The following is a 25,523-nucleotide window of genomic DNA, read 5'->3' as shown; positions in this document are numbered from 1 at the left end:
CGTGCATCTCTTCCCTGATTCTGTGTCATGATTAAAGCAAACGATTTTTTTTTTTCATATTTAGATCTTTCCTCTTCGTTCTGGTTTGATGCCTGAATTTGAATGCAGCTGAGTTAAGGGTATTAATTAATTGTGAATCACTCCTGTACTTGAATAGAAGGCCTCCAGAGCCTAATGTGCAAATTTATGTAAAAACAATGTGAAAATTAGAAATGCATTGGCACATTTTTTTTTTTAAGCCAGAACTGTAGCACTCCAGTCTAGTCAAACAGACTGCTCATTTGCAAGTTGTCTATATGCAAAGCATTCAGCCCCTGGGAGCCTCAAACCTCCTTAGCAAGTCGTCTGAAATTTGAGAAGAGCTTTGTTCCCCATCTGGGTTTTCTCTCCCTTCACAGGGCTCTCCTGTGGACCAAGGGCTGGGAGGCTTGCACCTGGCAACTCCAGGCACGGCCAGAACACGTAGCCCACCCTGGGAAAAGTCCTAGTGCTTCCACACAAGCCACAGGACTTTGATTCCCCTTTCCAGACCAGACTCAGAGGAGTAGGAGATACTGTGTGCCCACAGGTCCTGGGCTAGCTCTCAGACTCTCCTGGAGGTCAGAGCAGGGCAGCTGCTTGGAAAGCCCATCATCAACCTTAGGTAGGAGTGTGTCAAGTTCATGATTCTACAGGTCTGCACCGGGCGGTCCCTCCCCTCCCCTGGCTTGGCTTGGGGGCATGGGAGGGTGGAGAAGAGCCCGCAGGGCAGTGCCAAGGTGTAGCAGCAGGGGGCATATTCCTGTAGTCTGCACTTGGCTGGCTGGCAGTGAGCCAGAAGGGGTCAGAGGTCAGAAGATGCTCAGAGCCAGTCAACAGGACAGGGCGTGTCATTCCACTCCCAGGAGCGGGAAGGGGGATCCTGGATGGGAATGAGCTAGCTCTAATCTTTTAGCTAGTCTAGTCAAGGCTATGGTTTTTCCAGTGGTCATGTATGGATGTGAGAGTTGGACAATAAAGAAAGCTGAGTGCTGAAGAATTGATGCTTTTGAACTGTGGTGTTGGAAAAGACTCTTGAGAGTCCCTTGGATTGCAAGGAGATCCAACCAATCCATCCTAAAGGAAATCAGTCCTGGGTGTTCATTGGAAGGACTGATATTGAAGCTGAAACTCCAATATTTTGTCCACCTGATGGGAAGAGCTAACTCATTTGAAAAGACCCTGATGCTGGGAAAGATTGAGGGCAGGAAGAGAAGGGGACAACAGAGAATGAGATGGTTAGATGGCATCACCAACTCAATGGACATGAGTTTGGGTAAACTCTGGAAGTTGGTGATAGATGGATGGGGAGGCCTGGCGTGCTGCAGTTCATGGGGTCACAAAGAGTTGGACATGACTGAGTGACTGAACTGAATTGAACTGAATCTTTTAGCTTCAGGAGGGGGAAGGGGGATGGCAGAGATGGAGGGCCTCCCAGGAATTGACAGGCAGAGTCCATAAGCCCACCCACACAAGGTATGCAGTCATGGACCCAGCCACCCGCGGAAGGCAGGGATGGACCCAGCCACCCGGGGAAGACAGGGATGGACCAGCCACCCAGGGAAGGACAGGGATGGATGGACCCAGCCACCTGGGGAAGGCAGGGATGGACCCAGACACCCGGGGAAGGCAGTCATGGACCTAGCCACCTGGGGAAGGCAGGGATGGACCCAGCCACCCGGGGAAGGCAGGGATGGACCCAGCCACCCTGGGAAGGCCACCCTCGAGCAGGCTCCTGGGACCAGCAGGGACTCTGAGTCCCTGTCACCCTTTGAGGACAGGGCTCAGGGTTTTCCCAGCAGCTCAACCCCAAACGGAGGGGTCATTGTCAGGGACTCCAGCAGCTGGGACTTCTGACTCAGTTGACCCCGTTGCTGGCTTAGTGGCCGTCACCCCCATCTCACACTGCCCTCCCACTCACTGCCCACAGCTCCCGTTCACTCAGGTTAGGACAAAGTTTGATTTCCCACATCGAGTTGCTCTGTAAACGCTGTTTGCAGTAAGTTCTTCAGTACAAAAGTGACTGGTAAATGTGATTTTCACCAGCTTGGGTACAGTTGGCCACAGCCTAATGTGGGTATTGAGACTAGCGTGATGCCTGGATCAGCAACCTCACCCTGAACTGGGAGCTCATCAGAAATGCAGACGGCCGGGGCCCGCCCCAGACTTCCAGAATCAGAATCTGCATTTTAACAAGACCCTCTGGGATTCCTGAGTCCACGGAGTTCAGAGAAACCCTCTTCTAAGGTATTTCTCTTAGTCTCCAGCAGGCTAAACTGAGTTTCAGCATTTCCAGTTAATATCTGCTGGACTCAGACAGTAAAGAAGCTGCCTGCAATGCAGGAGACCTGGGTTCAGTCCCTGGGTTGGGAAGATCCCCTGGCAAAGGGAATAGCAAGCAACCCACTCCAGTCTTCTTGCCTGGAGAATCCCACGAACAGAGGAACCTGGCGGGCTACAGTCCATGGGGTCACAGAGAGTTGGACAAGACTGAGCAATTAACACTTTCACTTACAACCTTAACTAAAGCACCGCATTTCCTAGACCCTCAGTCCTCATCTGTAAAACAGGGATGCTAATCCTACTTAAGGTGTTAAACTGAATAATAAACTAGAGTTTGTCTTATATATTGCAAATCACAATCAAAACATTCAGTTTGATTCTTGGGCTGCACCCTGACACAACAATTGGGTTGTAAAGCTCTGAGAACAGGAAGGATTTCTGCTCTCCTTCTTTTTTATCTTCTATGTACCCTAAGGACAGCATTCGGTTTCAGAACCTCAGATCCCTATCCCCCCATCAAAAATTTTCAATTCCAGTTCCTGACACCCATCACTTTGACCTACTCCTCTGAGGTTCATCCCTCCAGATGATTGTATTCTCTCTCTGGCCATGAAGCCCTTTGTTACCATGGTGACGCATACATAATTATGGCTGATGGGGGCTTGCCTGGCCAGCCTTCCTACCAGGCAACACAGAAAGCATCCTACCTTGTGTGTGTTCCTCTGCCATAGGTGTGCAACAAAGCCCTACAAGTTTCTCAAACTTAAATATTCCTTCCATGAGCACTGCAGACCAATACACACAGACAGATCAATATGGAAGCAAAACTACTCAGCCAGGAGCTTGAGGGTCTGGGCTCTAGCTCAAAGTCTGATACTGATCGGTAATTTGATTTGTCACAAGGCACTGGACTTCTCAGGACCCAGTTCCCCCATATCGCACAGAAATGAGACATGCCCCTACAACGTTCTGTAATAGTCCGAGTTGATTTTAAGTGTCACTTAACTGAGATTATTTAACAAAGCTTCCCAGCATTAAACATTAACACGGCTCTTTTTATAATGCACAGTTCGTTATCATGCTAATAAATGATTAATTAGAATTCTCTGTCTGGGCCAATAATTCGGCAGAGGTTTTATGATTCATCATTTGTGCTGTGTTGTAAGGTTACCTCTCGAAACTGACATTCTAGCATTTATTGTTTTTTATTGCCTCTCTGCGGTGGCTTTGGAAGGAGACACCAGGTGACACATGTTTGAAAAGGGTTTAAAAGTTGGATGCGGTTGGAGGAGACGGTATTATCTAGTAGGAGCAGTGGACTGGAACTGCTGTGGACTTCGGTGAGCATTTGAGCAGAACAGCCAGCAATGGATAACTCAATGGTCTGTTTGGCCAATGCGACAGTTTGCAATGGCACGTCCTGTCTGGTGCCAGAAAGCAACTTCAACGCCGTTCTAAGTGCGATCCTGAGCGCCGTCCTGACCATCCTGTTGGCTCTGGTGATGTTTTCCATGGGATGCAATGTGGAACTCAAGAAATTCCTAGGGCACATAAAGCGGCCATGGGGCATCTGTATTGGCTTCCTCTGTCAATTTGGGATCATGCCCCTCACAGGATTCGTCCTCTCCGTGGCCTTTGACATCATCCCCATCCAAGCCGTAGTGGTCCTCATCATGGGATGCTGTCCAGGAGGGACTTCCTCCAACATCTTGGCCTATTGGGTGGATGGCGACATGGACCTGAGGTAAGATCCATAAACCTCCCAATCCCGCAATGGCACTGAGTTAACCTTCTCAGTAGCCTGTGGCATTGTGAGTGCACATCTGCTCTGCCACTGATCCGGGGTCCGGCTGAGACACGAGACGAGATGCCTGTCCTCGCCTTCCTGCGCGGCTACTATGCTGCGTGTACCTGAGGGTTCTGCTCTGTGTGTGGTTTTGAATCTAACTCAGTTAACAAGGAGTTGGATAACTGCTGTTTCTCTTTGGGAAAAGAGTCAAAGTTTTTCCAAAAAAAGAAATTCTTTCCAACCTAGAAGCTACACCTGAGAAAGTTTTCCTGGTATCAGGAAAAAAAAAAACAAAACAAAACACTTTCTTTGTGGTGATGAGGAGTCCTGAATGCAATCATGAAATCAAATTGTCCCCTAAACATTAGACGCTAGGATGAGGCCATGACCAAACACAGCCAGATTTTTTGGACAAGCTTTCTCTTGGTATAAAATCTAAAATAAACATTTTAAAAATGTACATTTGCTTCACTTCTACTGGCATTAAATTAAAAAAAAAAAAAAGATTACAGCAGCTTTTTAAAAAATTATGCTTACCTTCCTATAAAATAAACAGAAGATGGTTTCTCTGCTTCCCACAGAGTAATCTTGATTGCAATGTTTGTCCATCTCATCCTATGCTAATCTGAACTAGCACTGGGGAAAAAAAAAACTAATCAGAATAAGGTGAAGCATTAATGGGAGGGGACCAAGAATTTTAATGCTACAAGTTGAGTAGACAAATACGTTTTTCCTTCCCTCACCATCCCTCATTTCTGGTGAAAGCTGTGCATTCCTTCAAACCGGCTGGGTGTCAGCGTAATGTGTGCCTACTAAGTACTGAACAGTAGACAACAGGCTCTGCTCACCACCTCAGCAACAACACTCAGAAGAGAGACGCTCACGGTGTGGAAATGTAACCACTGCAGACTGCCAAACGGGACTCCGGATTGACCCAGCACCTAGTGGACACGCGGGAGCCCACCGCCTCACTCTGCCGGTGCCAATTTCTCCAGAAGCTTTAGAAACATCCCACCAACCGTATATCTTCATGTTACACCTCTCTCACATAAGGAAGTACCATCTCTTCCCTGTAACAGATTTTTTTTTTTTTTTTTCCTAATGAAAGTCCTGTGAGGAGCAAAGGATGGCAACTGTTGTTCAGGTTTAGTTAATCTGTGAACCGCCATATAGCAATAAGGCCTCCTTACATTTCAGCTTAGTTTGACCTGGATGGAGGCACCGAGGTGGGAATCTACAAGCGAGTCGAGGGGGGTGAAGTGAATTGAAGACAGGACTTTGCCACCAAACAGCTTTTATGTATTATTACGTAATGCAATTTTTCAACGAAATGAAAGAGCCTGTATCTCCACGTAAGGCTACACGTGCGATCATCTATAAGACAGAAAAGTGTGTTTAGTGCTGAGTTGATCAGCTTTGGGGGTAGATCCCCTTCTGGGGGTTGAAACAGTAAAACCTTATCTAAAAGTTCTAACTTATACTTTCCTGTGGCTTAAAGGAAATTTTATTTCTTTGGAAACAGGAGATGATTATGTAATCTGGCTTCCCTTGCATAACAATTCCTGTAAGAAATAAAAATATTAAGAAATAAGAGAGCCAGAAGTAGAATTTGAAATCGCAGTGGAAAACCCCCAGCTGAATCAGTGTAGATGAATCCTTCAGCAAGTCAGGAGCAGTCCTCTTATAGGACTGTGGTGTGGAAAATTGTTAGTTTTCATCCTGGAAAGTGTGCACGCCACTGATTCCCTTGTCTTGTGAACAACACCAATATCCACCCAGGGCAATCATCATACCTCTCTAGCAATTTCACCTCTCTGCAACTCAAACAATACCCAGTGAAAGACGTGGCACACCCAAAGTAAATCCTACTTGATCTCATAGACGTTCTTCACACAGGACCTACTTCTTTGCCCAATTCTCAAGCTTTGCTGTGCCTTTACCCAGCACAGAGGATGAGAAAGAAGAAGTTGGGGGGAGCAAGGTATTAGAGGGGCAGAATTGTGTCTCACGGCAGCAAGTGGCCCCAAAATCCTGACCTCAATTTAAAGATTAAAATGCCTCCAAAGCGAAGAAGACAATTCACAAAACACAGCAGCTCTTCTTCTTTGCGACCCCATGGACTGTAGCCCCCAGGCCCCTCTGCCCATGGAATTCTCCAAGCAAGAGTACTGGAGTGGGAAGCCACTCCCTTCTCCAGAGGATCTCAACCCAGGGATCAAATCCAGGTCTCCTGCATTGCAGGCAAATTCTTTACTGTCTGAGCCACCAGGGAAGCCCTCAGTTCTTTTAGGGACAGGCAGCTCTATGAACCCATCACTCAGAAGACACCAGTGCATTTTAGTGGAACAAGTAATAGTGTATCAGGAATAATAATCACTGAAACGAGGTTAAATTATACCACGATGAAGGCGATGAATTGCATTATGCCTTGCATCTGTTAGAGGAAAACTGTTGAAATATTTTTTCTTTATAAAATATTTTTAGAAAAATATATTTCTAAATATATTTTCTAACTTCAGAAAAACAGATTTTCTTTAGAGCAAATTAAGCAAGTGACATCTCAGCTATCGGGAAACAGTTTGCCAACATTTTTATTCTTTCCTTGTGAGCAGTGGATAAGTAAAGTCTCATGATCACGTATGGGGATACAATTCTATCTAGCCTTCATATTTCCAGTTCTGTGCTCTGGGGACTTTAGCTTCTCCATTTCCACTTGAATTCTAGCAATGGCAGCCGAGGTGTGACTGATTATACCAACAGGTATGTGCTCCAGTTGAGCGGATGCCACAGAACAGGAGCAAATCAGTATCATCTGGCTTTCACTTTCCTGGGTGTGGTTTCAGGGGGAAATCAAATTCTCTCTCTCTCACCCCATCGTCCCTTCCAAAATCTGGGAAAGTGAAAGTGAAAGTGACATGGCTCAGTCGTGTCCAACTCTTTGCCACCCCATGGACTGTACCCTACCATACTTCTCCATCCATGGGATTTTCCAGGCAAGAGTACTGGAGTGGGTTGCCATTTCCTTCTCCAGAGGATCTTCCCGACCCAGGGATCGAACCCAGGTCTCCCGCATTGTAGGCAGATGCTTTACCGTCTGAGCCACTAGGGAAGTCATCAGTTTGCAGTCTCTGGTGACTTAACATACACACAGACACACAGACACACAAATGACAAAATAGCAGACCTTGCTAATGGAATCCTTGCTCACTGATGTACAGCAGGAAGTATTTCAGCTCCTTCACTCCAGGCTAGAAAGTTGTCATGGGAATCTGATCAGGAAACAGGTGTTTTCACCTGTTCTAGCAAAATGTTTTGGGGAAAAACAGAGGTGGTGTTTTCAGGTGGATTTGTCAGAGGCCCAGGCTCACGGTTCTAGGAATGAACACAGAGAGCCCCACCCCCTTGGGTCTGCTCTACACGCAAAGTCTCCCTGTCTTTGAATCTCCCCTTTCTTTAACAATGGCTTGAGCACCCTGCACGGGCTTCCCTGGTGGCTCAGCCCTTCAAGAACCCACCTACAATGCAGGAGATGGGGGTTCGATCCCTAGGTCAGGAAGATCCCCTGGAGGAGGGCATTGCTACCCACTCCAGTATCCTTGCCTGGAGAATCCCATGGACAGAAGAGCCTCATGGGCTACAGTCCATGAGGTCCCAAGAGCCAGACAAGACTTAGCTAGTAAACCACCTCCCCATTTTCCTTTTTCTCACTGCTTTGGGGAATTGCTGCCCGTGCACCCTTTCTCCCATTTCCAACTAATTCCTTTATTGCTATGCACAGTCTACACTCCCTTCTCTTATTTTCTAGGAAAATAGGAAATTTTCTAGAAAAGTAGGAAAAGTTTCTAGATTTTCCTACCACCTCCTTTATTCTTTATCCAGGTGTTGTTATATTTTTCATCTTCCAGCTTTGTGTTCACTATTATTTTAGTTCTTCTAGATTGACCCTCACGCTTATCACAAATTCAAAGCAATTTCTCCCACTTCAACCACATATATGTCCAGCTCTCATTTAAGAATTAATTCAACACTATATGAATTTCCCTTTATTTTTCCCCTCAAAGGAACCAAGCCTTGCCTCTCTCTGCAGCATTTTTTTTTATTTACTGGCAAACACTTAGTAGACGCTGTTAGGAGCCACTCACAGTATAAGTACGGTTCAGTTCAGTTCAGTCGCTCAGTCATGTCTGACTCATTGTGACCCCATGGACCACAGCACATCAGGTCTCCCTGTCTATCACTAACTCCCAGAGTTTACTCAAACTCATGTCCATCGAGTCAGTGATGCCGTCCAACCAGTGTATTTTAATCCTCAAACTAATCTTCTGAGGTTAGTAGTAATACTACTACATTCTGCATTTGATAAATGATGAAATTAAGGCTCCAAACCTTGACAGAGATAATAGTCAGTGTATATGAGAATCCAAACCAGAATCCAGATCTATCCATTTATCCCTGTCCAGACTCTGAACCTCCGTTCAATGCTGATTCTATGTCATGGCTTCCACTGTCCAGACTCACCTATATTCTCTTCTTTTGCTGTTTCAAACTTTGTGTTTCATCTCTAATATGATTACAGTCTTTTGCATTTTTCATCACTGACTTCACCAAATTCCTCAACATTCACTGAATTCTCATTCATTGCTTTCTTTTAATTCCAAAAAGAAAACAAGAAGGGAAAAAGTTCTCCCTGGCAGTGAATAGGGCTAAGACAAGAATTGAAACCAAGAGATTTCTTTTTTTCTTATGTTTTCGGTTATTCCAACGTAGATGCAAACGCATGGTATAGCATTTCCATTGTTGACCTCTTTGCTGTTTGTTGTCGTTGCTGTTGTTCAGTCGCTCAGTAGTGTCTGACTCTTTGTGACCCCGTGGACTGCAAAACGCCCAGCCTCCCTGTCCTTCGCTGTCTCCTGGAGCTTACTCAGACTCATGTCCATTGAGTTGGTGATGCCATCCAACCGTCTTGTCCTCTTGGACTGCAAAACGCCCAGCTCCCCTGTCCTTCGCTGTCTCCCGGAGCTTCTTAGACTCACGTCCGTTGAGTCGGTGATGCCATCCAACCGTCTTGTCCTCTGTCATCCACTTCTCCTCCTGCCTTCTCCTCCTTGCTCTTTGCAGAACTTCTGATTTTTTATGTAAAATGATTTTTTTCCTTTTGTTAATTTATCCTCCTACATTGCTCCTTAAAATCGTTTAGCTGAGTTGGTTTTCATCTCATTTCGAGTAGTTCAAGGCATCTATTCTCGTGCCCTCTGCAGTGTTTAACGCTCCCAGTGGCTACTACCTCTAAACCGTTCCCTTCTCCAGCTCCTGTCTTGGCCCTCTTCATGGCCTCTCTGAACCTGCTCTTGCCAAACTCAAAACCATGATACAACGTCACAAATTGTCTTAGCAATGAGTCAGAACTGAAGCTTTCACAAAGAAATTTGAAAGAAAAATAAGGAGAGAAACAGACTTCCTTCCAAAAGCCGTTCTCATGGTTGAAAACAAAAAGTACTCACCTTTCTCTTTGCTGTGATCTAGGTAATGAACACTGCGCCCTTCTCCACCCCGCTCTTGTCATCTCCACTCTGGAAAGCATATTGGATGTACTAGAATAAAAGTAATTTTATTATGGGGATAACTTTAAATCCATCCTAATTTTTTTTTAATAAATTTATTTATTTTAGTTGGGGGCTAATTACTTTACAATATTGTAGTAGTTTTTGCCATACATTGACATGAATCAGCCATGGGTTTACATGTGTTCCCCTTCCTGGACCCCCCCTCCCACCTCCATCCTAATTTATTTTTAAAAATAAAAAAGAGAATGACAAAGGAAGAGAGGGGGGGAAAGTTGTCTATAAACTCCAGGATTTTAATTGTAAGTAGGATCAAGCACGGTTTATGACAAATTTAACTTATTATTCTGGCATAAACTCTGCCTTCAGCATCCTGTTGTGTATCTAAGTTAAGGTAGCCTGTCACCATAATAGACTGATCCTCTTGAAAATACTTTACGTACATCCTCAGCATTGGTTACTGTTACGTACATCCTCAGCATTGGTTACTGTTACACTATTTTAGCTCTACTAAGACAAATTTTTTTTTTCTAAATCCTTTAAACTTCTTTTAAGTGAGTTAATTTTTTTTTTTGTTTTTTTTTTTTTAAAGATTATCAGGCAAGTTAAGCCCCCTGATAAACATTGCCCCATTCTTTATTTTGCAAAAACTGGGGGTTTTGGGGGGGGGGGAGCTGGTGGTGTGAATAATTTAATATTTTCCTTGAAGTCCACGTATAATCTCTTTAAGAAATTACTACTCGGATAGTCTCAGTGCTACAATTATTAGAGGGCCTTTCAGAAAAAGTTCTCTGTGCCGGAACACAACACAGCACACACACACACACACACACACACACACACACACACACGCCCAATGGCCAGGCAGGGTTAGGGCTAACTGGCTTTTCATGAGCTCCTTGAGTCATCCTAAGTGCTGAACACACTGGGTCCCTCAGTCCTCACAGCCTGTGAGGTGGTGACAATTATGATCTTCATTTCACAGAGAAGGAAACGGGCCAAGAGAAGTCAAGTCAGCTAAGAGTCACGTAGGTGGCCACCCCTGCTTCCGAGCCAGGCAGGGTCTGGCCCAGCTGTCTGAGGGCCCCATTTCCTGGGAAGAGACTATGCACAACCACCACCATGCCCAGAGTACCTTGCAGAGACTGGAAAACCCCCCCTTACCCGAAGCCCTCCATCCACTGCAGCGGTGCTGAAGACAGCATCGATCCGCACCCTCCACCTCCAGAGCCGAAGTCCTCCTACTCAGCCAGGTCCACTCATTCACACGCAGATGCTCCTGGGAGGAGACTACCAGACCTTGGTTCTCTTTTAAGTTTTTTTATATAATTTTACTTACTTATTTATTCTGTAGTTTTGGCTGCCCTGGGTCTTCGCGGCCTTGTGCAGGCTTTTCCAGTTGCAGCGAGAGGGGGTTACTCTTCGTTACAGAGCTCGGGCTCCTCATCGTGGGGCCTCTCTCTTTGCAGAGCTCGGCTGTAGGTGCTTGGGCCTCAGTCATTGTGCTCCGCGGGCTCACTAGCTGTGGCTTCCAGGCTCTAGAGCTCGGGCTCAGTAGCTGTGGCACCTGGCCTTAGTTGCTCCGTGGCATACAGGATCTTCCTGAACCAGGGAATGAGCCCATGTCCCCCACATCGGCAGATGAATTCTTATCCACCGCACCACCAGGGAAGTCCCAGACCCTGGTTCTGCTGAACTCCATTTGCTAAATTTCTTAGCAGAAGTAGAAACGAGGTCCACTCTGCCTGCCCGCCTGGTTTCTTTGGTTTTTGAAGTCAGTTTCCTCTCCATTTCTCAAGCTTTGGGGGGTCAAGGAATAATTTGTCTGCTTTAAGGAAAGACACTGAGACTTCTTCCCTTGGACATGCATTCTCCTTCAGGGGCTGTGGAGACCCTTCTCCTCTAGAGCTGGACAGACATGCCAAAGCCCATGAAGTCTTGGCAGGTGTAAATATGTTTGCTGTTCTCTGATTGGAGGTTCTCAGGGCGGCATGTCCAAGCACCTTGTACCTCGTTTAACAAAGAGTTTAAGTTGTCACGAAATATCTTCTCTGATGCTTGAGAAGCAATGGGAAGTGAAAGTGTTAGTTGCTCAGTCATGTCTGACTCTTTGTGAACCCCATGGACTGTAGCCCGCCAGGCTCCTCTGTCCATGGGATTCTCCAGGCAAGAATACTGGAGTGGGTTGCCATTTCTTTCTCCGGGGGATATTCACAACCCAGGAATCGAACCTGAGTCTCCCACATTGCAGGCAGATTCTATAATGTCTGAACCACCAGGGGAGGCTTGAGAAGCAATGGGGAGGGAGACAAAATAGAAAGGGACTCAGTACAGATCTCACCGTCTTGTCCCTGGTGTGGCCTGCACAGGACATGTATATTTCCATCCAACAGACTGGATGGTGCAGCTTGGAGTCTTTGGCAGGACTTTCTGATCGTAGGTTGAAAAAGAAAGCACCTCTCCCCTGAAAAGCCCAGGTGGCCATGTCAACTTGTCCATTTCCTTCCAGCATCAGCATGACCACCTGCTCCACGCTGCTCGCCCTGGGGATGATGCCTCTGTGCCTGTTAATCTACACCAAAATGTGGGTCGACTCGGGGGTGATCGTGATTCCCTACGATAACATAGGTAAGTCACTCGTCTGCCAGACCCTGAGCCTGGCCAGCCTCCCCTCTGCTTGCCCCTGGCTAGCTTCTCAGGCTAGGCTCAGCCTCAGCTAGACTTCACCTCTCACACCCTCTACAGTCTGTGCATGCTTTCTCCTTGGAAGAAAAGTTAGGACAAACCTAGGCAGCGTATTAAAAAGCAGAGGCATCATCTTGCCGAAAAAGGTCCATATAGTCAAAGATACAGTTTTTCCAGTAATCATGTATGGATGTGAGAGTTGAACCCATAAAGAAAGCTGAGTGCTGAAGAATTGATGCTTTTGAACTGTGGTGTTGGAGAAGACTCTTGAGAGTCCCGTGGGCTGCAAGGACATCAATCCAGTCCATCCTAAAGGAAATCAGTCCTAAATATTCATTGGAAGGACTGATGCTGAGACTGAAGCTCCAGTACTCTGGCCACCTGATGCGAGAACTGACTCATCTGAAAACACCCTGATGCTGGGAAAGATTGAAGGCAGGAGGAGAAGGGTGTGACAGAGGATGAGGTGGTTGGATGGCATCACTGACTCGATGGACATGAGTTTGGGCGAGCTCCGGGAGATACTGATGGACAGGGAGGCCTGGCATGCTGCTGTCCACGGGGCTGCAAAGAACCGGACACGACTGAGCGAGCGAACAACAACAAAGGATTCTAGGACAAGTCTCGCCTGCGTGTGAATGAGGATTAGCAGAATCTGAATTCCAAACCTTGAGCCCGTGGGAGAATCAGTTTCGTGCTCCACTGAAGTCGGCAGGGAGAGGGGCTGATGGGAGGGAGCCCCAGGCACAGCCATCTGGACCTGAGGAGACTGGAGCCCAGTGCACAGGAAGCTCTGTCCTTCCCATAACCCAGAGCACAACTAATCCAAGGGGAACGAGTTTGCTCCCAAACACTCAAGTCAAAGAAATCCGAAAAAACATTCTACCAATGATTTCAAAATAGGGCACCCATAAGCAAGAGCCATGAGAAGGCTTCAGGTGAAACACACTGTTTGTAAGTGCACCCTTGGGACCATGTTTTGGTTCAGAAGGTGATCTACCAACCCAGCTTGGATTCAGGTCCCAGGAGTCAAATGTGAGAGCTGTAACTCTGTGTCCACTCACCTCAGCTCTCAGATGGTCACCCCCATGGGCCTTTTTCTGTTTCTAGGGGAACAAATAATGGTGGGAGATTAGGTCCCTGGTGGAATGTGGGGTCAAGGGCAGGACAGGATAGTCCCTGGTCTACGCAAACCAGGCATCTGCCAGAACCAGGATCATTGCAGCTGAGATGTGGGTGAGCTCGTACATCAGGACCCATCGCTGGTATGCTAACAGTCTTTTCTTAGCTGACCTTGGAGACACGTGTCTCCCTAATGGGCTGTCACAAAGAGGTGTGGGGGTCCCATGGAAGGGCACACGTGAGCAAAGACTGAACGGTGCCTCAGAAAGATGGTTGGTTGTAAAAAGGATTCCTGTTGGCATGGGAAGCTGTCCTGGATGGCTTCCATTTCTAAGAAAGATTGGTTCTGTGATTAAAAAAAAAAACATGATTCAGGTCTACACAACTGAATCAGAACAAACTTTGGCACACCCCCTGGGGCAATCTGTATTGTAGCATCTGAAGATGGTCTCCACTTTCTCTCTGTTCCTACCATGGCCATTCGACAACCCCTCCCCCACCCCCCAAAAAGTGGTTCTTTTTGGCACACATGTTCGGTATGGGATTTTCTCTCCTGTGGTCCTTCTACTGACCCCAGGGAACTCCTTCCTGCCAGATGTCATCTACCGCAAGCTGGCTTTAGGTGACCCTGCAGAACCACCTGCCTGGGCCTCATGCTGCTCAATCCCCAATCTGCTGCCTGGGAAGGGCACCTTCCTTCAAATTAAAGAGTGCAATTTGTTTGAGTGGTGTACACTTCTCACAGAACCTGTCTGCTGAATGAGAATTTTTAATTCTATATATACTTGTTGTTTAAGAAAAAAAGTAAGTCTTAAAGTATCCTCCTCTTAATATTGATTCCCTTCTGGAGAATGCCCCATGGCAATATTGGGAAATTCTAACTACAGTGTGAATGATTGATAGCAAGGAAAAGAAAGTGAGAAAGAGTCATTAGTACCTCAAAGGAGAAAGACGTCATCATACAAGACATGAAGGGCAAAAAGGAAAAGAAAAAAAGAAAATAGAAGAGGAGAGAAACAGAAAGGAAAAGATTTAAAAATTTTCAATGAGAGCCTGCCAAACAAAGATATTAACTCCGCTTATTCACCATTTTGCTGGGGGCCTGTTTTCCAACCTAACCTTCTTACTATCTTTAATGTAGAAAACATACAACCTGATTACTTAGCAAGATGTTATCACTACTTTTTCAACGAGGCAATTTAGGCTCAGGGCATATGTTTAATTCGTCCAAAATGAGAGCTGGGAGTAGCTCTCCGGTCTCTCACCCTGCTCCGTGGCCAGGGCGTTGTGCCCAGCTCCCATAGGGTGCTTCCGACGTTCTGATGACTCAGCAAACACGCCCTGAGTCCCTTCAGAGGATGAGAGCTAGATAGAGACCGAGGCTGCCGGCCTCGGTAACACCGGTAACACCACGCTGGCCTCGGTAACACCGGTAACACCGCAAACACTGCGGCAACGTGCTGTTTCTGCTCCTCCCTCAAAGCATTTGAAGAAGTCTAGGACCAGGAACCGTGTACCCACTTCACCATCGGATTCTCATGCCAGCACCGTTAGAATGCTACCCATTCCACAGACGGGGAAACCAAGACTCAGAGGCATAAATGACTCACAGTTCTCACAGCTTGTGAATAAGGTCCGGCTCTGAGTCTGTCTGGCTCCAGGTTCCAGCACGTGACTCCGTTCCCATTCTCTTTCCTTCTCTTTTTTTCTTTCTCCCTTCTTCCCTCCTCTACCTGCCACGTCAACTTGATTAAAGATCCAGTTATGGTTCAAATGGTACAACTGGAAGCAGATGCTTTCACATATAAATAGACAGATATTTGCCACAGAGCGCTCAGGCACACGGGGAATAAGGTACACAAGATCCCGCCTGCTGGGGAGTGAAGGATGACAACAGCCCACCTCTCCAGGCGGGAGTCCTACACTCTGAGAGAGACAAAGGGCATAGGGTGTATTTTCCAGCCAACTTCGAGTCAGCTGTCAAACTTTAGGCTGTCTCGTATGGATCAAGAGAGGAAATGCAATTCCGCCATCGACGTTAGCAGCTGGTCCTGCTTGCCTGTGTATCCCGTAGCCTCCGGCTGCCCGCAAAAGATAAAGACTCGGCAAGGAGGGGCCGAACACGGAGCTGGGCTGCCTTTGCAGAGACCCAACATGTGACAAATACATCACCAAAGCCCAATCACACTCACATTCCAATCACAGTATCGGCCCCCAGATCGAAGACACTACAGGACGGTTGATACGCATCAGCGTGGTTTTCATTTAAGGGAGAAAAACATCCCTTTGGGGAACAGTCTGGAGACCCAGAGGAAGAATGTTCCTCCCAAGAGCAGAATGCAAGGACCCCCAAAGGGGATTTTTCTATCTTACCAGTACGTCCATCGATGACCCTTTTTCATTTCCTTTATTCCACCATTTTCTCCTTATTCTTTCATCCCTATTTTTCTTTACCCGCTCATGGTACGCTTAGCTATTACTTAACCCCATTGTGTAATTTCTGGGAAAAAGTCATTGCAGACCCTTATACTGCCATGAGGTCCAGAAGGCTGCAAAGACATTAGGTTTTCATCACTATTATATTCGTTTTAAATTGACATTTACAGCCCTGGAATTTAGAATCCATTTCCCAGTCCTAGTTCAATCTACTCCAGTACCAAGCAGCACCCACTCTCAGAATTTCATTATTCGACCCCACTGTCTCCTAGTGCTTTAAAGGGATGTTTGAAAAAGAAACAGCCTGCGAGAAGTTACAAGTTGTTTGGTGCTGTATTATATAAAAGCAGCCATTGGACAAATGAATGTTAAATAATAAGGAGAAACAAGCCACATGTCACAAGAACAGCAGTAAATTTAACACGGAGAAATTGAAGTATGACTCTCTTATCTGGCTGGGTGAGCACGTTCCTGCGAAGAATTATAATTACTTGAGAGGTCGCCAAATATATTATCTCATGGAAAATTCAAAGCCTGCGTTTTCAGCCTATTGTCTCACCTCTCTGCTGCAGGTTTGAATCACCTTAGCCAATCTTAACTCAAAGTCAGAAGCCACAGAATGCCTGCAGAATCCTGAACTTTTTTCTTTTATTTCTGCTACTGTGAAGTAACAGATAGATGTTAAATATCATCTTTGTACACCCCAAGAATACACACACACACTTCGAAAAGATATTTTTCACTAGGATATAAATACTCCAAAGCCAAATAAGCCAAGATTCTGACAAGTTGAAACTAAAAGATATCAATTGACAGTATAAGGAAGTCTAAGAAAAATTAATCTAGGATTTAGGGAAAGGATTTATATCATCAATATAATCGATTTTTCCACCAGAAGTATTGAATTATTTACTGGAGTAGGTGAAGAAGCAGCGTTTGGGGGAGGTTGTTTGTTTTTCAGTTATTTAGTGTAGTAACCCTTCTGGAGACTGTTTATTCTTGTTTGCATCCTCCCTGTGCCGCGTTCTGTCGATCACGTTGCTCTCTGTCACCTTCAGGTATATCTCTAGTGGCTCTTGTTGTTCCCGTCTCCCTTGGAATGTATGTTAACCACAAGTGGCCCCGTAAAGCCAAGATCATCCTTAAGGTAAGAGTCCCATGTCACTCATGTCACAGGCAGCACACTCAGGTGCCCCAGCGTGTGCACTGCAATGACCAGTCTCTCCATCGGCTGAACTGGTTTTCTCACTGGATCAGAAAGCCCCTTCTAAGGGGCCTTAGTTAGTAGACATGCAGTCCACTCTTCTAGACTGCCCTTCCCTGTCCACATGGCAAGTTCTATCCACCCTTTGAGATTCCCAATTCACCCAGTTCAAATGTCACCTCTTGGTTTTTTTCTACTCTGTATATACACAGCACTTTATTTTACCTCTGCTACGTGGGTTTGTATTATAAAATATATCTAGATGGCTGTCTTAGAAAATAGGTCATGTCTTTCTCATCTCTGTATCCATATGGCCAATCCAGTGCCTGGCAATTGATAGATTTTTATATTTATATAAATATATACGTGTGTGTGTGCATGTGTGTGTATGGGTAAGTGCATGTATATAGATATAAAAAATATATTAAATATATAATGTGTGTATATTACGCACATATATAGATAGATATAAAATGATACATATGTATATACACATACAAATAATGATATATATGACGAGTAATCATTCATTCCCTTTTACCAACTATATTCTAACCAGATGAGATGGAGATAGATGATATAGATATATAGACATGGACTGTATGTATGGCTGAGTCCCTTTGATGTTCACCCGAAACTAGCACAACCCTGTTAATTGGCTATAACCCAATACAAAATAAAAAGCTCAAAAGGAAAAAAAAAGATGATAGATATGGACAGATTCCACTTCCCAGTGGGTAAAATAAGCCATTTAGTGTTCTTTTTTTTCTCTCACAAAAAAAAATAAAATAAAATCTCGTTATCATCTCCATTTCTTTTTTCCAATGTGAAAAGGAGAAAGCAATAACACTGGTTTGGTTCGCCCATGCCTTTTTAACTTTCATGGAGTTTCATCTCCATTTTCTCATTACCAAGACAATCATAGAAGGTGACTAGGGCAGGATTTCATCTTCAATCCTAGATGAAAAAGCTATGACTCGGAGAGGTTTCATGATTGACCTAAGGAAGGCAGGCAGGAGGAGGTGAATTTGGAAGCCAGGTCTGATTCTCCCTGGAGAGGGTTCTCCTCTCCTGTGACGAGGGTGATTTGCAAGTTGAACCTCTTCTTCGGGCTAATCGAGATCAGCAGCACTCTGTCCCGTTCATCTTCCTGTAACGTGAAGCGTGGGGCAAGCGCCAGCATTCCCACGGGTCTACCATGACCGTCCGCCAAGAGGTACACAGAGGGGTCACTGTTCTCGTTTTCCCAGAAGCAAAGAGAGCCTGAGGCTTCTCCCAGAAGAGCTCTTGAGTTTGCTTTGACTCACGATGGTTGCTGCTGCTGTGTCTTTCTTCCAGATCGGATCCATCACTGGCGCCCTGCTCATCGTGCTCATAGCCGTGGTCGGAGGCGTGCTCTACCAGAGCGCCTGGATCATAGAGCCCAGACTCTGGATCATAGGAACCATATTTCCCATAGCTGGCTACTCCTTAGGGTTTTTTCTGGCTAGAGTAGCCGGTCAGTCCTGGCACAGGTATGGTGTTTTTAGTAAATCAAACTAGGGATTTTCTTCTGTGATAGCCATTGTATTCTTCTGCTCTGTGTGTGTGCACACATGCTCAGTCGTGTCCAACTCTTGCAACCCCATGGACTGCAGCCCACCAGGCTCCTCTCTCCATGAAATTTCTCAGGCAAGAATACTGGAGTGGTTGCCATTTCCTACTCCAAGAGATCTTCCCGATTCAGGGATCAAACTCGCATCTCCTGCAATGGCAGGCAGATTCTTTACCACTGAGCCACCTGGGAAGCCCAACTTGTTTGCTAGGGCTGCTCAGACAAAGTACCAAAAACTGAGAGGCTTCAACAGCAGAAATTTGTCTCCCAGTTCTAGAGGATAGATGTCCAGAATCTGAGTGTCAGCAGGATTGGTCCTTTATGAGGAATAAAGGGGAGTCTGTTCAGGTCCCTCTTCTTGGCTGATAGATGCATCTTCCTGTTTCTCTCCACACTGTCTTCTTTCTATGGATGTCCAAATGTTCATATTTCCCCGTTTTATCAGAACACTGGTCATATTGAACTAGGGTACATCCAAATCATCTGTCTTTACTATTAATAATTGCATCTTTAGTGACCTTATTTCCAAATAGTGTCACAATCTGAGGTCCTGAGGGTTAGGACCTTTACCATATGCATCTAGGAAAATACAGTTCAACCTAGAACAGCTGCAAATACAAGGCAAATTCAAATTTTCTCACCTGTCATAACATTCACCCTCTTTCTGAATACATCATTCTGAGTAGATGCATCCATTCCTAAATTATGCCTATTCCCCAGAAAGACAACACTGACCACCTCTTGTTCAAATCCTCCTGGACCCCTCCCCTTACAGTGTACGTTGAACTCTTCTGCGGTCACATACTCTTATTCTCCAAAGTGACTTCAACAAAAGCATCCACATTGGCCTTGTGACCTACAAGGGTTCCTCTAACCAGAAGTGGGATGAACTCATGATCCACACAGGTTTTAGCATGTGTGGGCCTGTCACAGGGAAGGATATTTCCTCTCTAACCAGCACATTGGAATCAGTAGGCAAGGAAAAAAGCAGGTCCATGAGCTGGTGGATGAGGCTGGGGACAGTGGAAAGGGTGTGACGTGAGATAGGCTGACCCATCACTCACCCACGGTGGGACCCCAGGCCAGGCACTTAGGCTTCCTTTGACCTTTCTCATCTGTAGATTGTGGCCAGTGATGCCTCCCTTGCAGATTTTTGATGAAGAGTTAACCAGAAGAACAAAACCAATATAACAATGAACCAACTACAACAAACACTCTATCTTGAGTGTTTTCTCAGCCCCTGCTCTGTGCTCTGCACTGTTGCCTAGGGCATAATTGAGAAGAATGAAATGAACTCCCTCTGCCAGTTATGGAACACTAATATATTCAATAAATGAGCCTGCTCCTTGCAGATATATATATATGTATCTGCTTTCAAGGTGTAATTTATATATATGTATCTGCTTTCAAGGTGTAATTCAATGTGTAATTTTATTTTATAATTTTTATTTATATAAAATTTATTCAGTATTATGTTGAATTATATATTACTTATAAATGAATATTATCCAATATATTAAATATAACATAAATAAATTATATATGTATGCACACTATAGAATTAGATGACAAGATATTGTCTACTGTTCAGAGGGTAAAATAAGCTAGTCAGTGTTCCTTGTTCCTCTGGACCAGAAATATTATAAAGCTCAGTTTTTTTAATGTAAAGAGGTGAAAACAGTAACAGCAGCTTTTGTTTACACAAGACGTTTTAACGTTTATAGAGGTTTGTTTTTTTAATTTTATTTTATTTTTATTTGGAGGATAATTACTTTACAATTAGTGATGGTTTGTGCCATCCATCACCATGAATCAGCCACAGGCTGATGTCCCTTCCCTCTTATACATTCCCCCCCACCTCCCTCCCTATCCCACCCCTCTAGGTTGTTATAGAGATTTTATAGAGGTTCATATCCATTTTCTCATTATTATACAATCATTAGGGTGACTAGAGTAAGATTTTATTATGTGGCAAAAAGGATAAAATATATTATATTATCTAATAATATATTAATAAGTTACATGTTTGTCTAATATAAATAAAACTATGCAGTGAATAAATGCATTAAAACAGATATATTTATACATATATATCTATGTACTTGTTCTCATATCTGCTTTTTTTTTCTGGAGTTTTTTTTTTTTTTTTTTAGGATAATTTACAATGTTGTGTTAGTTTCCAGTGTACAGCAAAGTGATTATTATATATATGTGCATATTATTTTTCAAATTCTTTTCCATTATAGATTGTTAGACGATATTGAGGGTTTCCCAGGTGGCTCAGTGGGTAAAGAATTCACCTGCAATGCAGGAGACGCAGGGGACATAGGTTCAATCACTGGGTCTGGAAGATCCCCTGGATGAGAGCAAGGCAACCCACTGCAGCATTCTTGCCTGGAAAATCCCATGGACAGACGAGCCTGATGGGCTACAGCCCATGGGGTCGCAGAGTCGGACACGACTGAAGCGGCTAAGCACACATGCACGCACAAGATATTGAATGTTGTTCCCTGTGTAGTAGGTCCCCTTGTTGATATCCTCCTTTATATACAGTGGTGCGTATCTGTTAATGCCAAACTCCTCGTTTACCCCTCCGCGCCCTCCGCCATCCCCTTTGGTAACCGTAAGCTTTCTATGCTCATATCTGCTTCTCATGTTACACAATAACAGAGCAGAACAACACCCAGAACAAGCCAGTGAAAACACTGGTTCTCTGGACCTCTCCTTCAGGTGCCGAACCGTCGCTTTGGAAACAGGGATGCAGAACACACAGCTGTGCTCCACCATCGTCCAGCTCTCCTTCACCCCCGAGGAGCTCAACCTCATATTCACCTTCCCGCTCATCTACAGCATCTTCCAGATCATTGCGGCAGCACTGTTCCTAGCAGGTGAGGAACACTCACAGACACCTTCCATGGTGATGCGCTCCTTTGAGGAATCCTGAAGTTGCCAGTATGGCATTTTTTAATTCCCTGTTTCTGGCAGTGAAATAAGTGGGTGGGAAAAGTCACCCATAATATTATCATGACTTGATATTAAGCATATCAAGATGATGTTTTGAGAAAAATGATTCCCTAGAGTAGGAAATGGCAACCCATTCCAGTGTTCTGGCCTGGGAAATTCCACAGACTGGCAGGTTACAGTCCATGGGGTCGCACAGGTCAGATACAATAAGTGACTGAGCATACACACACACACACACACACACACACACACACACACACACACACACACACACACACACACACACGTATAGAATGCTGCTGCTGCTGCTAAGTCACTTCAGTCGTGTCCAACTCTGGGCGACCCCATAGACAGCAGCCCACCAGGCTCCGCCGTCCCTGGGATTCTCCAGGCAAGAACACTGGAGTGGGTTGCCATTTCCTTCTCCAATGCATGAGAGTGAAAAGTGAAAGGGAAGTCTCTCAGTCGTGTCCTGACTCTTCGCGGCCCCATGGACTGCAGCCTACCAGGCTCCTCCGTCCATGGGATTTTACAGGCAAGAGTACTGGAGAGGGGTGCCATTGCCTTCTCCAACATATAGAATGTTTATCAGAAAATTGGTGTAACAAGAGACATTTATCAGGCTAAGTTATATTGGAAGACATATATGTGTACATATATTATTTGTATATATATTTATTTATATATATATTAGTAGCCATACAATTGAAGCAGTTGAAGTACACTTGTTCTTTATTTCAAGTACGAGGAATAGCAATTCTGATTTTTTTATTTTATTCTAACGTAGCATATAGGTTTGATCCATTAGCCCCTGTCACTTGCCAGCCTTCACCCGCTTGAAACTTTTCTCAACATTTTGTTTTCTAATGACTGGTGATATTTGACCTTTACTTTCAAAATCTGTTTTGTTTATTTTTAATCAAGAAACTTTAAGCTTCATGGCATTTTAACAGGGCTGGCATAGTGAAAGGGGATGAAAAATTAACATGACTCTTAAGTGATACAATGACCAGAGGTACAGTTTTGCTTTTTCAGTTAGCTCCAATAGGTATTCAAATGGCCCATGGGAGCTAATCGTTCTCCGCACTGTGGTCTTGAATGTCATTCTCGAAGCACAGTTTTCCTTCCTAGAATAGGACCCTCTGGATCCATTAGAAACGTTACACCGAGTTATCACCGGTGCAGGACAGAGGGCTCCATGGCCTAATTACCTTGTTTTCCTCTTTGTTGGAGATGCACCCAATTTGGTGCACTGTGGGATTTTTCCAAATAACTACTAGTGGCATCTACCAGACAAACCAGAGAAAGTAGACTGGTGATAGAACAGTCCCATAGATGTACTAGTTAAATAACTAATTCAAAAGGGATTAACAGATAAACTGGAGGAATAATGGAAAAGTGGGTGAGAGCATTGGTCTTATATTTTGCCACAGTTTTAGCAGCAAGACTATAAACAAGGAGGCGCTTCTCCTAAGGACATGTAGCGCTGAGAAACATATTTTGATGAAAGGATTATAAGGTCTAAATGTTTTTTGGACCCAATGAAAGGAAAGAAGGACAGGAAGAAGGAAGGAAAGAAGGAAGGAGGAAATAGTTTGGTTAAATAAAATCAGTGCTAAGGTGAGGATTCCTGGCTCAAAACAGTTTACAATAAAAGTAGAATATTTTAATTAACCACAAGCTCAATTCAATAGAGTCAATAGCTTCGAAACTAATATATTAGAAGTGCAGGGGCCAACCATGGAGATATTGATCTCAACATATTAAGACCTTGGAAGCAGGCTGTCGTCTTTCTCAGCCGTGTGTCATCACAAGAGTTGGTGTTTACTGATCTCTTAGTCCTCTCCCAAGGTTGTACTACACACTTGAGCATTTTATCTCACAATTGCCCTATGAGATAGATAGCATTATTATATCAATTTTAAGTGTGAGGTACTGGAATCTGAGGGTGCCAATAAATAATATCTTCTCTTCCCCTGTTGACTTTGGAACCAAATGGGAAGTAGAAGGGGAAAAAATCAGATACTTCGATAACAAAATATCACATTTATTGTATTCTATTGATAAAGCTTAATTAAAAAATACAGCTGGCAACAATGACCAGATGGGTTTGTTAAAACCACCCCTTTTCATTGACTCCCAGGGTGCATTTAGCACACAGATACATCAACAACAGGCTAGTCTGTCCAGGTGCAAGCTGGTCTCAAAACTATGCTGGCTGCTACGAGAGACTAGCAGCCTCATGGAAGAGAGGAAGGCTGATCACCCATCAGCCAAGGCCCCACCATCATGGGGAGAAGTGAGTGAAGGCTGGGAGAGACAGTTATTCCAGCTCAAATCCTCCAACGCAGACCAGCAGACCAAGGTCTTGACAATGCACCTTAGCTTATTTGTTGAGGACCTGTGCAGAGCTGGGAGATGGTAGGGACAGAATGCGTGCTTGCTGTGGTTGTTACTGCTAGGTACCAGCAACCTAACTGATGCCTGCGGAAATCAGGTGAGCACACAGCCCCTAGCTGTGTGCTAGGTCCTTGTGAAGTGCAATTGCCCCTCTTACCATGAGTGATCCATGGAACTCAGGGTGGGGGTCGTACCCTCTAGTTGCTTCCCACCCACAGAAAATGCCAACTGTTTTTTGAGTCACCAATTATAACGCCTGTCCAATGTAAGCTGGCAGCTGATTATTATGAAATTTGCTTCATCTGCTGTGTTTTCTAGTGTACGTGGTATACAAGAAATATTATGGAAAAAACAATGTGGAATTTCCGGAGGGCAGAGACAACGAACCAGCGCCTGAGTCGTCGTTCCCACAGGTCAATGAAGGATTTCAACCAGACAAAAAGCAAACACCGGTGGACCAAAAAGCATCCTAAAGAATATGCTTCAGCTGTAACAATATTTAATTATTTGTTTGGATAGGATATTTGGCAGAAAAAAAGTTACGGTGAAAATTTAAATTTGAATTGAATTCATGTATTGGTTTTGGTACCAAGCAACTGGTGGTCCAAATATTTAATGTAACAAATATTTGTACACATGTACGTGTGTATATATGTGTGTGTATATATATATATATATATATATATATACACATACACATATGTATACACTAGTTTTGAATATGGCCCCAAAATATCCTTGAACATCAGACTAAACTCAACATAGAACACACTGAGAATTTAATAACCAAATTAAAATCCAGCCTATAACTCGATAGGGATTTTGTACATCTGTCACTCGGCCTTGGGAGTCCAATGATGCTCACTTGATTTCTTATAGGAAAACCAGAATTCTTCAAATTCAGTGACTTGAATTTGGCAGAGCTCTTCAAGCCCTGGCGACTTGCCCGTATGACTCTGGTTACTATGACAGCTAGCTGGTTCACAGGAGGCCCCCCACAGTAGACATCCTTGAGCAGAGAGGAGGCAGCAGGCACAGAGAGCAGGAGGAGTGTTGGAAGAAACAAGGCTGCTCTGTTGGGTGAACTCCATACAATGGGAGATCATGGCAAATACAAGGAAAAGCAACAAAACCAGAAACTTGCTTGAAATGCGAGACCAGAGTCAATGAGATACACAGAAGTAAGTAGCAGTAAGAATGAAGCCAGGGAGCCAGGGGGGAAATGAGTAAGGTATCACACAGCGTTTGAGGAAGAGGAGGACAAACCCAGGGCCCAGAAGTGGGAAGGGCATTGCCAGCTGAGTCCCTGGGCCACTGTAAACAGGTCTAACAAGAGGAAGCAAAGAGGATCTGGACAATGGCAATGAGGTTTCATGGCAAAGGTGGAACAGCTGGCCAACAGTCAGGGCCCCATCACCAGGCTAACTTAACCTCCTTTCCTTCATGCTGCAGCGATTCATTCTCAAT

General features: G+C 44.7%; 1 protein-coding gene and 1 long non-coding RNA gene across 2 annotated transcripts in view; one reads left to right on the top strand and one right to left on the bottom strand.

The window, feature by feature from the left end:
* Positions 1-25,523, bottom strand: part of LOC145530575 (uncharacterized) — a 170,153-nt gene that overhangs the window by 55,338 nt on the left and 89,292 nt on the right. The window lies entirely within an intron of this gene.
* On the top strand, positions 3,497-24,529 carry SLC10A2 (solute carrier family 10 member 2). Its single transcript, XM_081550947.1, has 6 exons — positions 3,497-4,045; positions 12,161-12,279; positions 16,953-17,041; positions 18,437-18,612; positions 21,423-21,580; positions 24,375-24,529. The coding sequence occupies exons 1-6, from the start codon at positions 3,669-3,671 to the stop codon at positions 24,527-24,529; spliced, it is 1,074 nt and encodes a 357-aa protein (XP_081407073.1). The 5' UTR covers positions 3,497-3,668.

The sequence above is a fragment of the Giraffa tippelskirchi genome, chromosome 12 (genome assembly GCF_054371585.1).
Source record: "Giraffa tippelskirchi isolate mGirTip1 chromosome 12, T2T-mGirTip1v1.2.pri, whole genome shotgun sequence".
NCBI classification, from domain to species: Eukaryota; Metazoa; Chordata; class Mammalia; order Artiodactyla; family Giraffidae; genus Giraffa; species Giraffa tippelskirchi.
The sequence above is the reverse complement of the archived record's forward strand: the minus strand, read 5'-3'. Positions and strand labels throughout refer to the sequence as shown.

What these genes read in the sequence shown, in the direction of transcription:
- SLC10A2 (XM_081550947.1), top strand. Translation starts at nt 3,669, where the DNA reads ATGGATAACTCAATGGTCTGTTTGGCCAATGCGACAGTTTGCAATGGC. An exon ending in GATGGCGACATGGACCTGAG is followed by an intron (nt 4,046 to 12,160) that starts GTAAGATCCATA and finishes ATTTCCTTCCAG; the next exon opens with CATCAGCATGACCACCTGCT. An exon ending in GATTCCCTACGATAACATAG is followed by an intron (nt 12,280 to 16,952) that starts GTAAGTCACTCG and finishes TGTCACCTTCAG; the next exon opens with GTATATCTCTAGTGGCTCTT.